Source organism: Equus przewalskii, chromosome 28 (genome assembly GCF_037783145.1).
Source record: "Equus przewalskii isolate Varuska chromosome 28, EquPr2, whole genome shotgun sequence".
NCBI lineage: Eukaryota > Metazoa > Chordata > Mammalia > Perissodactyla > Equidae > Equus > Equus przewalskii.
The window spans coordinates 31,259,409-31,273,857 of NC_091858.1; the positions used below are offsets into that span (position 1 = coordinate 31,259,409).

The window sequence follows — 14,449 nt, forward strand, 5'->3', positions numbered from 1 at the left end:
AAAATTTAGAAGATATTATACTTGTCCAGATTAAAACAATTACTGCATTATGGAGCAAGATCAAACTCAAGTCCAACCGACTCCACAGTCAGAGCTCTTAACCACCAGCATGGAGCCTAGTCACCTATCTAGGGACAAAAATTCACAAAGCAGTTTACTATAATTTAACATTTTTCCTCCCATTCAGGGCTGACCCATAATTTTATAGCCCCAATCAAAATAAGTGATCCAGCCTATAAACGGTCTTTAGCTCTACAAAATAAAAAACAAAATAACAATAACAACCAAAATAATTCACAAAGACCAAAAGTTAAAAAAGCAAAATTTAAAGAAAACACTCAGAATCTATTGAACACAATGCTTAAGGCAGTATTGGGTTTAAATAGTGTTAGAATAATGGGGCTCAGGAATTTTGACAACCGAATGACTCAATGGTGTTTGAGCTGGCCATTCCTGCTAAACTGAAACTTGATTTTCATGAGATTCTCTGAGCTTTTATACTACTCTCTAAGCACAATCATAGAGACGATTTTATGACTTTTTGCTCACTTTTCAATATTATTCATGTTGTGTTTAGGGTTATAATGTAAATGCAGTGACCATAGACCATATCACCCCATTGCATGAAGCCTGCCTTGGAGATCATGTGGCCTGTGCCAGAACTCTTTTGGAAGCTGGAGCTAATGTAAGTACCTTTTAAAAGCATTAACAATTTCACATGTACTGACTAAGAGAATCAAGCAAAGTTCTGATTTTGCTTTTCTTTCCTTCCTAGTAGTTTCAAAAATAGCAGAATAAAAATAAAGCTCTCAGATTGCCTCCGCCTTCTCATTGCACTCTAAGAAGGATTTCCAATCGTTGCAAAAATGGGTCGCATGCTGCTTAAAATAGAATATTCTTTAGACTATTTCCTGCTTTCTTGATTCTAAATAGCAGTAGATGAACATCTTTATGCCTATAATGTTTGCCCATCTTCGGATGATTTTCTTTGGAAAAATTCTCAGAAACAGAATTTCCAGTTAAAATTGCCACCAACAAAGCAGCTTCATCATGACTCTCATCACCATCACATTTGTTGACTTTTTTTTCTAACTGCAAAGTACCTAACCAATGAATTAGTTTTTCTATATTTGATTCTTATGTATTTTTTTCATGATTTTCACTAGTTGCATGCCCACTCCTGTGAATTATCTACCACATTATATTTCTGTTTATCTCTTAAAGTGTTAAAGCTTTGCTTATTGATCCGTATGAGATAAATATGCTTTGTCATATTTACTGCACACATTTTCCCAATTATTTCTGTTAGCAGATCACATAACTTTTAAAAATGTCTAACAGTCAATCACATATGATTCTGTGAATCTCATTCTTAGATTTTTGGTTTGGTTTAGGTAAATGCAATCACAATAGATGGTGTGACTCCATTATTCAATGCATGCTCACAAGGCAGTACCAGCTGTACAGAACTTCTTTTGGAATATGGTGCCAAACCCCAGCTGGAGTCATGTCTTCCTTCTCCCACCCATGAGGCTGCCAGTAAAGGTAACAGTTATGGGATCAAGTGACAAGGGGAGAAAGTTCCTGCAGCAACATGCAGTGCTCCATTTATCTGTCAATGAATAACATTGTGTGGAGAAGCATGAGGTGAAGTGTGTGTGGCAGGGGTGGGCATTAAGGAAAAGTAAACTCATCTCTACTTTGTGTTGTCAGGTCACCATGAATGTCTAGAAATACTGATCTCCTGGGGCATAGACGTTGACCAAGACATTCCTCATTTGGGAACTCCTCTGTATGTAGCTTGTATATCACAGCAGTTCCATTGCGTTCGGAAGCTTCTTTATGCAGGTAATTTTCTTTAAAATATCTTCCATTTTGTCCATTGATGCAAGCAATTGTTCAGATCCATATTTATTTCTCTAAGCTCCTTTAAAACACATAAGTATAGAAGCCATACAAAGAACACTATTCTTAATAATTCCACTTCATCTCAAAGCTCCAAATGTCCTACTTATAAAAGGTCATAAAATTAAGATCCTCAAGCTTATCCTCCTGAGAAACTTTTCCTAATCTTTTGAGACCACAGTGGTCTCTCCCACTACGGGACTGGGAGCTCTTGTAAGATGTGGATTATGTCTTTTTTCTCATCATCTCTTTTCTCTAGCACAGTGCCTGTCATGTGGTAGGTGCTGAAAAAGTATATGAAATGAGTAAATGCATTAGTATGCTTTTTATTGTTTATGACAATCATCTGGCCTCTGATATATATTTTTATTAACTCCTTTATGTGTTACTCATATTATCTTAGCTAAATTATAAACTTCTTGCAAGCGGTATCTGCATCTACTGTTTGATTCCCATCGCATCTAGTAAGAGTCTTAAACATGTGTTCCGCTAATAATCATTGACATTGTTATTTTCTGGCTGTGTTCTCCCATAAATCTCTATAACTAGAAGAGTTTATTCTTTATTACTTTTCTTTACTTTGCTAGGAATATTATTCTTTTCACCAAATATTTTATATTGGGTAAAAGAAATATTGAAAAAGTCCTGTCAGTAATTGTGGATTGATTGTTATTCTCAGGCTCTGTTCTCCCATAAAATTGATATAACCAATGGAGTTGATGCTTTCTCTATGGAGATCTTGTCATGGAATATAATTTTGCCACTAAACATTTTATATTTGGTTAAAAAATATTGAAAACCATTACATTCATTGAAACTTGAAAGTAGCAAGAGGGTCATAAAGAGACTTAAAATGTACTGCTTCTTATAAACATCATTGGTTTTATTGATAGTATCAGAAAACAGAGTTGAAAAGGACATAAGGATTTTTATTGATAGACATTTCTTGGGGTGGTAACCATTTATGTACTGGAAAATGGGATTATTATTCTTTACAATATTTAGCAGCATTTATTTGTTGCCCATGCGTTGAACGACCACCATGTGCCACAGCTTGCACTAAGATAAAATAACTGTGCAATAGGTCATTTAACATATAAGGGTTTTTTTTTTAATGTAAGCATTTTTTAAAAGCTTACTTTGCATGCAGAAATATAACATGCCTTTCCCTTTAAGAGGCTCAGTGCCTTCATGTAGTTATTGACTTAAACTACAAGAGTGAGAAGTGGTAGGAAAATCTACATATATTTCACCTAAATAGCTCACATATCTAGATTCATGAGTTTTCCAAGAAACAAAAGAGCTCCATGGCCTTAGAATAAATGAAAATAATAAGAGCAAGAAGCTCTCGAATAATCCTAAAAGCTATCAATCTTGATTAAAATAGATATGAGTGAACCTAATTGTGCACTGTTCATAATAATAGTTAATAGGATTACTTTGGGAACTGTTTAAAACATTTTTTAAACTTTTTATTAGGAGATCTTTCAAGCATAGCGAAAAATATCAGAGAATATAACAAACGTCTGCACTCTCCATCCAGAGGTAACCAGGTTTAAGATTTAGTATATGTATATGTGTATACATATATAAAGAACTCACTACAGATGGAGTTGGGGTCCTCTTTGTGTCACACCTTCCTCCCCGAGCTGAGGTAAGCGACTCGTCTAACAATTTTTGTTTGTATTTATCATCATTCCTTATTTACATGTAGGTGCTGATGTCCAAAAAGGCAAATATTGGGATACTCCATTGCACGCTGCTGCTCAACAGTCCAGCGTAGAAATTGTCAACTTACTGCTGGAGTTTGGCGCAGATATCAATGCCAAAAATACAGAGCTTCTGCGGCCTGTGGACATAGCTACCACCGGCGGTCTTCTGGAAAGATTACTGCTGCAACATGAAGGTGAGAAGAGAGCCCACGGGTGTTTAACAACACAAGATACATTTGCCTGAAATAGATGAAGTTCCAAGACACTTTGTTGGCATGTAAACTAATAATGGCATAGCAGTTGGAATATTTTTTGTGAAAGTAGAAAATTTTTTAACTTAGGTTTTATCCATAAAGAAGATATCACGATGATCTTTTCTTTTTTCCATCTTGCCTAAACTTTATTTTCTTGTAGTTAAGTTAATTCTTGTTTGTTTTAACAGTACATAATATATTATTCTGTTTGATATCTGCTAATCCATACTTAGAAATCCGCCCCATTTTATAAGTGCATGTGCTTTCTCTAAAGTGTCCTAGAAATATTGTCAGGAAATATTTTCACACTTTGTTCTACCACAGAATTTCTTAAGCCTGGTCCAGACGCTATAATGAAATTTGCTTTGGCTTAAATAGTAAACCTAATTCGAGACAAAATATAATTTAAAAATTTCCCCCTTTAGGGCGTAACACTTCTTGGGGCTTTTGATTTCTGCCTCCTTCAGAAAGCAGAATTTGTTTCGGAGGCATTAAATGGAACAATAATTTCATAAGCCTGAAGATTATAATGTTTTAGAGAACTTATATAGAATATACCTCATTATAATAAAATCTTAGAAGTAAAAGCAATATAAATGCGTATATAACTTTCCCTACCACAGTGGTCAGACTACCCTAGTTTACTAGAAACCGTTGTAGTTTGTTATGGTTTGATTTCATGTGTCTTACAACATATAAGAATCCATTTTGATCTTAATTAACAAACACTTTCATGTTTTTGTAGCTACCCCAAGCTCTCTTTGCCAGCTTTGCCGACTCTGCATCAGAAACTACATAGGAAGATCAAGACTACACCTGATGCCACAGCTCCAGCTGCCAACGTTATTGCAGAATTTCTTACAGTACCGATAAAGCAGTAAAATAATTCTAAATGTTTGAAAGTCAAAAATTTCTATTTCATCTGCATAGTCTCTATTTCGTATTAGGATATGCTAAAGATAGGGTAAAAGTGAGTTTGAGACCACACAGGGAAGAAGTGAATGAAACAGCAATTTTAATTTTAAATGTACTAGTGAGAGCTACTGCTTTTTGCATTTTTATTGCTTTTGGACTATATATATTTAAAACATCTATATCTTATTAGCTACTCTCATATACCCTTTTGTTGATTTAGGAAAAAATGAGAAATTATCCATTTTATGCTTTTTAGAGTGAAAAAGAAAAATGTGACCTCTTACTAAAATTATTCACGTATTATATTCTAAAATGTCTGTATTCTTCAAATAATTTGATAACTTTTTAATTTTTACCCCTGTCATTGATTATCTATGGATTTTTTTATATTAATACAAAATATGAGTTTGGTTTGGGGCTGGCCCCGTGGCCGAGTGGTTAAGTTCGCGCGCTCCGCTGCAGGCGGCCCAGTGTTTCGTTAGTTCCAATCCTGGGCGCGGACATGGCACTGCTCATTAGACCACGCGGAGGCAGCGTCCCACATACCACAACTAGAAGGACCCACAACGAAGAATACACAACTATGTACCGGGGGGCTTTGGGGAGAAAAAGGAAAAAATAAAATCTTAAAAAAAAAAAAAATATGAGTTTGGTTTAAAAAAGACCAACTAATAGGCTTTTTGAAATAAAGATGACTCTCATTCAGGAAATCCACCATGTTGAAGGCGCAGTTATCGTTACAATGATCAATTCGTAAAGAAAAGATAAATTGCTCCCTCCCTGCGAATTTCTCACTAGTCGCTTCACCACCGTGTTGGCTGGACCTAGTCCAGAAACCAGCAGGACTAAAGTTATCACCACCGACCTTTCACCCTCAGATGTTTAGAGCATCGTACACCTGCTGAGGCTATTTTAAGACCTCCTCCTTCCAGGGGTAGCTGTAGCCTCTTAAGGTCTCTCTTCAGTGTTTTTGTACATATCACTCCAGCCTTCCTCCATTTCAGAAGTTGTCAATAGCTGGTGATCCCTGGGCTGAAGAAAATGAACTTCACATCTAATTGATAAAGATGCCCTGGGTCATACCCCAGGGATCAGGGAAGTCCAAGTCTGTGGAAAATGGAAGATAAAAACTGCTTAACTTGTGGAGTTTTCAATGAAAAGGAAAAGGGGGTGCCACTTAGTAAAGTTAGAGACCTTAAATCCCTACATGTAGACCTTAATAGTGTTGTTTCTGATTCTTCTTAAACAAAGCTAGGGTTCAGTGTAGACTGTACTAGCAAGGGAGTGTTGTGTAAAGAAGATACTGCTAAAGTAGCGTCCTCTGCAATGGCTTGCCCTTTTTATTCTCTTCCGCTTTAACTGTGCTGAGTGCAATATAAAACCTAATAAACAAATGTTGTGCCTCCTTTGTAATTTAGACTAGATTTGAGTCTACTGTGGATTTAGAAGTAAAATAATCAAGATACTTACAACTTTGTCTAAAGTAGAAGAAAATATTTTGATGAGTTTTATAAATTTATCAAATTTTGATAAAATATTTTGACCACTATTTTAATAACCCAGGGGCCTAGTTTCCTTTCTTCGTTGTTCTTGGTTGACTCCCAGAGACCCATGGGAAATAAACTATTAATGTACGTAACCCCAAAGTCACTGAGATTGCACTTGTTAAAAATCCTTTGTTTAGATTTTCAAAAATAGAGGTAAGGCTATAGCATGTTTGTTAAAAAATGTCTTCTATGTGGCTGGTGACTTTTAAATGTATCTGTTTTACTGAATATCTCAGTTTAACAAATGTGTAGTGTCCTCATGGATAATGAGCATTTGTTTTTTTATTATAGAATAACCTCATTAAATATAATTAGATGTTAAAATTGCTTTTTAATTAAAAAAGATTTCTACTAGTATTTTCCCTGAGCTAGATTGAAAGTCTCAGAGTGTAAGAGTAATGCAACACATCCCTCTTCATTGGTCCTGTGCCAATAAGAGAAGTAAATATCAAATATTAAAATTAAAATTGACACTTTGAAATTTTAGTATGCTGGTACCTTGCATCTTAGCTTGAGTATGATTGTCTTATCAAAGAACTGTTCTAGTTTAAATAGGTAATATGTTTGTTAATATATTAAAGTGTGATTATTATCCCTGGAATAAAACACTTTTTTCTGTCCTAATTAGTATTTGATTTTATAATGGAAGGTAATGGAGAATGTGATTCAATTGTGCTCGTTTTTTTTTACCACCAGCTTTCAAACCACTGTTCCATGGGCATTAAGAGCAGAGTCATGGGGATTGAAAATAGATACCTTGAAGTCCTTCTAAACCAAATCTTATTTTATATATTTATATATAACTATCATCCAAGGACAAAATTCCACAAAGATAAAGACCAAAAAAAGTACTATTTGACATGAGATTAAGAAATATAGTGAAACAATTACTGCAATGAGGAACTGATGCAACATTTATTTGGAGGAAAAAGTAGTTTCTGTTATTGTTGTAACCGCAGAGTATATTTGATGTTTCTGAGGAAGTAAACAGAAACACAGTGTGAAAAGACGGCTTCTCCGGAATGAAGGTCTCAACGTAGCTTTTGTGTTTCAGTTGTTGAATAATGGCACTCAACCGAACTAAATGGTTATCCATTCACAAAATAACTTTAAAAATTATCCTCTCCCTCGGATTGCTCTTACTTTTTTTACTCTAATTTCTCTACTTTCGTATTCTCGTTATCATTTAGAATTCGTTTAAGGCTTGCCGTCTCTTTTAAAAACCTAAATACTCACACTCAGACATTTTCAGAATTGATGGAAGAAGGTTTATTTAGAAAATCCAGGCTAGTTATTTCCTCTCCATTTGCTCTAGGATCCTAAACATGTCACTTCAGCTCTGTAGGTCTCAGGTTTCTCATTTTTTTAAATGATAGGTTTCTTCCTATTTTGAGTAGTGTGTTCAAATTCAATGAGTCTCTTAATGAATAATTTTCGGGGTCCAAATATATTTTTTAAAACACTTATGGGGGGGTGGCCCGGTGGCGCAGCAGTAAAGTGCACACATTCCGCTTCGGGGGCCCGGGGCTCGCTGGTTCAGATCCCGGGTGCAGACATGGCACCACTTGGCAAGCCATGCTGTGGTAGGCATCCCACATATAAAGTAGAGGAAGATGGGCATGGATGTTAGCTCAGGGCCAGTCTTCCTCAGCAAAAAGGGAAGGATTGGCAGCAGTTAGCTCAGGGCTAATCTTTCTCAAAAAAAAACCCAAAACACTTTTGGTCTATAAGAGGTTTATATTGTAGGTGCAAGTTTTATAAACCACATATTTAGGTACAAAAGTCAACTTTATTTTTCTAACAGAACTTAATTTTTATCCCAAGCTTCCCTTTCACCCAGTGAAGTCTGGTCACTTTTGGGTGAACTCAGTCAATTTAGTGATTTCTGTGTCTTCAGGTAAACTTTTCAGATGAACTCAGTTAATTCAAGCCTGTCTTCTCCCACTCCATTTCTTCCTGGGGTGGCATCTCAATTCCCGAAGATTTCTGTGAAATCCACTTTTCAGTCAGAGTGTGTATCTGCCAGTGTCTGTCCTCTGGGAGACTCACATTCGTCAGGAGAGTGAGTGTTAGTCGGATGCATGAGGCAGTGATTAGGTGACAAATCGCGAAGGGCCTTTACAAGGAAGCTCATAATATGAAAGTCAAAGAACAGATTTGATTCTCCCCAAACTCATCTGGCCTCCTTGCCTTGGCAAATGTTGTTCCCTCTGCCTGGAAGACACCCTACTCCATCCACTACTTTGTAATTGCTATACTTCCACCATCAATGAGCTCGGAAATTACTCTTCCAAGAAATCTTCCTGATCCTCACCCTTAGTCGGGGTTATGTGTCCAGCTGTTTATTCCCTTTGGGAACCTGTGAAGACTTCTAATCACACTCATAATGCTATCGAGTGACTTTTATTTACTTGTCTGTCTTGTCCATAGACCATGAGTTCATTGCAGACAGGACTGTGTCGTATTCACATCTTCCTCCTCATCAGCCAAAGATAGTTTATATCTCCTTCCCTTAAGGGCCATGGTATGCCTCTTCAATTTGCTTGAAACACAAAAGCTCTTTCTTTCCCTGCCCACTAAGAATGTGTGTGACCGTAGGTGGAAAGATAGCATCCTCTCCGCTAGAGCAGGAACAAGAGAAAGGAGATGTCAGATTAATTCCACTGCCTCCTTAATCACTCTCCCTAGCACAAAGACTGAAGTAGAGGACTTCCTTGATAAAGAGAGTGACTTTATCATGTGGAGTGGAGAAATTTGAGGAGTCAGGAACTGCTGACCCCAGGTCCTTTGGAGCAGTTACCACTGAGCTCTCCCTCGCTCCCCGTCTGCTGCACAAGGATGTTAGATAAACCTCTCATGATTATTGAACTCCGAGACTTAGGGTTGGAATACAATTTAAGTTCTGGGGCAATATGCGATCAGACTGGCATAGCTTTCTCAAGAACACTATTAAAAGATAAATAAATCCACCCAAAACTTATTCATCTTTATTGAACAACATAGGCATTGAAAATTTGTCACACCTACAGCTACTACCAAGTCCAGCACACGCAGTATGAGTGAAGTGCCACCCCACTCCATAGCTGATTGTGCATCTTCCCCAATATCAGACAACAGTCAGACATGTGACTGGTGTGTATAGCAGGGCATGAAAAGATGAGTTGGGCCAATGAGATTCTCTGACTGATGTAAGATGTTGGAAAAATAAATATGCCATAAAGCAATTAACAAAGGGATGTGAGATGTAACGAATGAGATGACATAGAAATGCCAGGAGAATAAGATTGCAAGGGCATGAGACAGAGGGCCAGAGAGCCACAGATTTATTCTGATGGTAGGCTTCTGCACAGAACGCAGAACCATGAACTCTGAGAGGAGATTTTTCATGGACTGTCTCTCCTTGCCTGCCTGCATCCCACCTGTCTGAGGTAGCCCAACCCTAGGGCCACTGCCACAGCAGCAACAAATAAAGAGAATCCCAGAACTTTCAGAGTTGGCAGGACACTATAATAGCTGAGCACTGACCATGAGCTCCGGCACTGCAGAGAGTACCGCGTTCCCTCTAATCATTTGAGGTAATGTTAGTCTCTTTTCCTTGAAACAAAAAAAGATAACTAAAAGTCAAAATAAAAAGATAAGATACAAACATTCACATCCCCTCAAAAAGGAAAGAAAATCCTATTTGGATACCCATGCTTAACTGGTCTTAAGGCAGCAAAAGTTTATCAATAGAGATGGAAAGCCCCTTGCTCCCTAGCACTCATAGCTAGTCATTTTCACAATAAGACTAAACAACCATGCCAAAGATGGAAAACGACCATTTACGACGATGGATAAATGGTCCTTTTTTAGCATGTCCAAAATACCCATACTCAAGATGGGAGAAAGCAGAGATAAAAATATGATGTAATCTACTATGGTAATCCTTCTCTTAGGAAGGTAATTAAATTTTTGTCTCCTGTGCTGATCCCATGTAGTCCTATGAAGTGAAGGCAAATTCATAAATATCTAAAAGACTAGGCCAGAGGGAAGCCATCCTTCCATTGTTCAAATGGTCTAGCTAGGGACCCACTAGCCCTGCTTAACCAGCTCTGGCACTGAGGTCCTTGTCATGTATATTATATACTAATTTCCATTAAGTAGTTAAAACACTTAAATCTTTAAAGCCATTTTGTAAGTCCAAGCAGCCAAAATGTGCCTTGATGGGGAATGTAAACATTGAAGTGAATTGCATCCTCTTGCAAGGATGCTAAGCAGTAATGTGTCTGTGGTGGATACACATAGAGGTGACACAATGACTCTTACAGCCGACAATCATTATCTTTAATAGCTCCAGAGATAAGGCCATTAAAATCTTGACTGCAGTGAAAGTGGAGCTCTAAAATCCCTGTCTCCTGCAGGCCAATAATATTACAATTTTTTTAAAGCTAATATAGCCAGATCTTTACCTTTGACATCTCCCCCCGCAAAAAAGTAATTGTCCGGACAGGATTTTCCACAATAGAAAGGGTGCACTCCAGGGAATATAAATGACCTAAATATAAAACAAATATCTAACTGGAATTGCTCTCCTAAGTGGATACATTCACTTTACATTGTACAAGAAAAACAGATTAAGTCCAGTTGCTAGAAATATGAGATTGCAGTGTCTGTGCCAGAACACTAAGAGAGCACGCTGGTGAATCACCGAAAAATGAAGATTCCCAAAGACCAGGGAAAGAAAAACTGGGTTCTTGGGAGGCCTAGAACTTGATATCACCCAGGAGAGGATTTAAAATCTATCATTTGATGCAGGGCAGGAGGAGTGGTGAGTCACTATGGGCAATGTGAGGACAGCTCCCGTCATGGGGAAATGTTTCCCCTCTACAGGGTCCTAGAAAATTATCCAACGTGAGGAGTGTTGACAGAGAACATATGAAACGTGAGGAACGAAGAACGGGTTTTTCTTCCCTGCAGAGGTAGTTGAGGCTGGACTGCGTGGCAGGATAGGTCCTCAAACTTCCTTTATGAGAGTGTGAGCATCCTGAATTAGACCAAAAGGATAAAGATATGGAGAAAACATTGTTCCCAATCTCCCCTTACTCGTAAACAAGGTGGAATTAACACCCTACACCAGACTTTTAAAAAAGAAAAGTTTGAGGTTTTTTGGGGGAAAGGGATGCTGTGGACAAACAAGGAACCAGTGATTCCATCTCTCCATGGATCATTCCTGAGCTCAAGGCAGGATTCTTATAGTTGATTCATTCTTCAACATGGAGGAAGCAAACTTTTTGGACATGACATCATCTTTCAAGCCTAGAACTTCAGTTGCTTATTCAAGAGGGGAGCCAGGGGTCTTGAGAGTGAAGTCTGTGCCCCTTAGCAGTCCCATCTGTGGCAAGGATTCAGTCTTCTTATAGTTGCCCCTCTGGATCCCATGCCCTACCCTTCTCATTATAAGAAGGAGAGGCTTCATCACCATTGGTCCCCTTTCCCCAAGGGTGGTGGCTGACTGCACATTGATAACACTTGCAATGTGAGCAGAATGGTGTCTTTCTCCCATTCCTCTTTGCTCTCCCAGGTGGAGGGAGCTCCTCTAGCAGAGCACTTCTGGGGTCTCCTCGGTCTCCCAGCCTGCATCCTCCACCACTCCCACCTCCCAAGGGAAGGGGTGACTGAATGGGACCGACTAAGCTGAAAGGAGAAACTGAGCATGCACAGCCCCTTCCTCTCCCAACCTGAACTTAGCAACCCACAGGGGCAGCCAGCCTCCACTCTGCTTGCTTTGTTTCTCTAGACCACACAGTTTGCAGCCATTGATTCTGCCCTGTCCTAGTCCAGCACTGCCCAAGACTGGGCAGACACTCAATCTTAACCTCTGGGCTCAGTATTAGGAGGACCTTGGCCCATAGACACAAGCCACATTCTTAGATAAAAACTTATCAGTAATAGACTGGATTTTTTCCAAGTGTCTCAGTCTTCTGTCTGATTTCAGAATTGTTTCAGAATTCAGGAAGGGAAGGAAGAGGGTTTTTGCTCCCCTTTTACAGATCAACAAAGTAGCTTACTCGCAAGGTCCACACATCATAAGCAGGAGCCGACTTTTCATTATCTACTTTATCTTGTAGCGACAACATTTAAGAACACTAGGAAATGAAATCTATTAAAGACAAGTGCACAATTATAACCTTTGTTTATTACCATTGTTCTCACTCTTCATGAATACATATGCTGTTCTCCTTTCGCCGTCTCTCCAGGCCAGACAAGTGTTGGTAGAACATAGTTCTAACATTGCCCGCCCCCTCCTTCTGTCCTCGGGTCTGGGAAGGCAGCTGCATTTCATTCATTGTGTTATCCTCACACAATGCTTTTCAAGAATCCTCACTATCTACCCACAGCACCGTACTTACCTCAGAATCTATGCCTCTCCTCTGCACTACATTTTCGCAAGTTTGAATTCGTCTAGAACTGGGTTTGTCAACATTATGGACATTTGGGGCCAGATAAATCTTGTCCTGATGGGCTGTCTTGTGCATTGTAGGATGTTTAGCAGCATCTCTGGGTTCAACTCACTCAACCCACGTCAGCATACCACCTCCTCCACCACCCGAGTTATGGCAACCAAATGTCTCCAGACGTTGCCAGTGGTCCCCTCTGAGAACTACTGATGTTGAATAATCCCGCAGTGACCTCATTAGAAGAGGTATAATTCCTTTGACATGCAAATGCCTGAAGACATATTTGGGGTGAGTTTTGGGGGCTGTTAAGGGGTATCCAGGTTCATAATTTCACAATAAAAGAGGAACAGCTACATAATTTATCAGTCTCAAGGACAGTGCCCCTCTAAGTGTGGAGCTTCATGCCACCACACAGTTCCCACGCCCATGAAGCCAGCAGCCCTGCAGTGGAATCTGGGTGGATTCAGGCATTCAAAACCTGTCCTGGCTGGGACTCTCCCTATCAGTGTGAGGGGTAGACGTCCTTTTACGCTCTCTATTGCCCAGAAGGTAAATTAAACGCACACCCATTTCTACACCACCTAAAGGCAAATATTAATTCTCAAGGACACTATAATTCACACACATAACAGGGAAAGAAATAATTTCATAACTACCTCATAATTTCTGAGGGATCTGTCTCACAGTGAAGTCACATTGTTATGTTTCAAATTATTATGCAGATCCATACCCGTTATGTGCATAAAGACATATTGCCTTGGGTAAGAATTTACTCCTTGCAAGGAAAGACGCAATTTAATTTTCAGCCAAATGGTCTCAGTCTGGGGAAATGGAAAACAGTAATTTTATACTTTCAGTTACATTCTCCTTAGGAAAAAAAAAAAATTGAAGGTATTGAAAAGAATCTCACAAGCTTTCTTCTTGAGTTCTGAATGAGGAGGAAAAATTACATCATCAACACCCCCATATATGCTTGTTTAGGTAACACGGAGCTGGACTCTGTTCCAGGGCCCACACTTAAGAGGGCCGCATGCTTGGTTAAATGGTCTGCTGTCATCATCTTGAAATTCTTAATTTTTGAACAATGGGCCCCGCAGTTTTACTTTGCACTGTGCCCCGCAAATTATGTTGCTGTTCCTATTCTGCTGTGACGCTATTAACACACCAGTAAATAACATCCACCTGGAAGAGAGTATTCCTCTTCAGGTAAGTCAGATGGAACTTTCTCATGTAATTCCTTTGTGCCATTCTAGGACTTAAAAGAACTGGAGGGAGACAGCTCTACTCACAAGGCAGGAGGCAGAATTAGCTTTTCTCCTTGTGAATGCAGCTTCTCCCTCTATTCTCTTGAATCCTGCACGAAACCGAATTAAACTTAAGACCTGAAGGGCATAGAGGAACTGAAGTAGATTGTCTACAGAATGTCCCCAATAGTTCCTTCTGTCCCTGTGCACACTCTTTTGCAATATGACTTCCTCTCTTTTGCATCAAGAGCCTATTTCCCCTTCTCTTGAATTTGGACTGGTCCTGCTTCTTGCTGTGACTAAAAAACATGGTGGAAGAGATGTTGGGTTACTTTTGAGCCTAGGCCACTAGAGACCTTGCACCTTCTGCTTTCATCCTCTTGGAGGCCTGAGCCCACCATGTGAAGAAGCCAGGGCTAGCCTCTTTAGGGACAA

At 39.0% G+C, this 14,449-nt stretch overlaps 1 protein-coding gene across 4 annotated transcripts in view; it reads left to right on the forward strand.

Annotated features, from left to right (window-relative positions):
• Nucleotides 1-6,957, forward strand: part of ASB5 (ankyrin repeat and SOCS box containing 5) — a 57,188-nt gene extending 50,231 nt beyond the window's left edge. For all 4 annotated transcript variants that reach the window (XM_070598366.1, XM_008525659.2, XM_008525657.2 and 1 more), the window contains 5 exons: nt 578-685; nt 1,395-1,545; nt 1,714-1,848; nt 3,620-3,811; nt 4,617-6,957. In XM_070598366.1, coding sequence (XP_070454467.1) covers nt 578-685; nt 1,395-1,545; nt 1,714-1,848; nt 3,620-3,811; nt 4,617-4,744 — 714 coding nt within the window. In that variant the 3' untranslated portion in view covers nt 4,745-6,957. The remainder of the gene's footprint in view (nt 1-577; nt 686-1,394; nt 1,546-1,713; nt 1,849-3,619; nt 3,812-4,616) is intronic.
• Nucleotides 6,958-14,449: the final 7,492 nt, after the last annotated feature.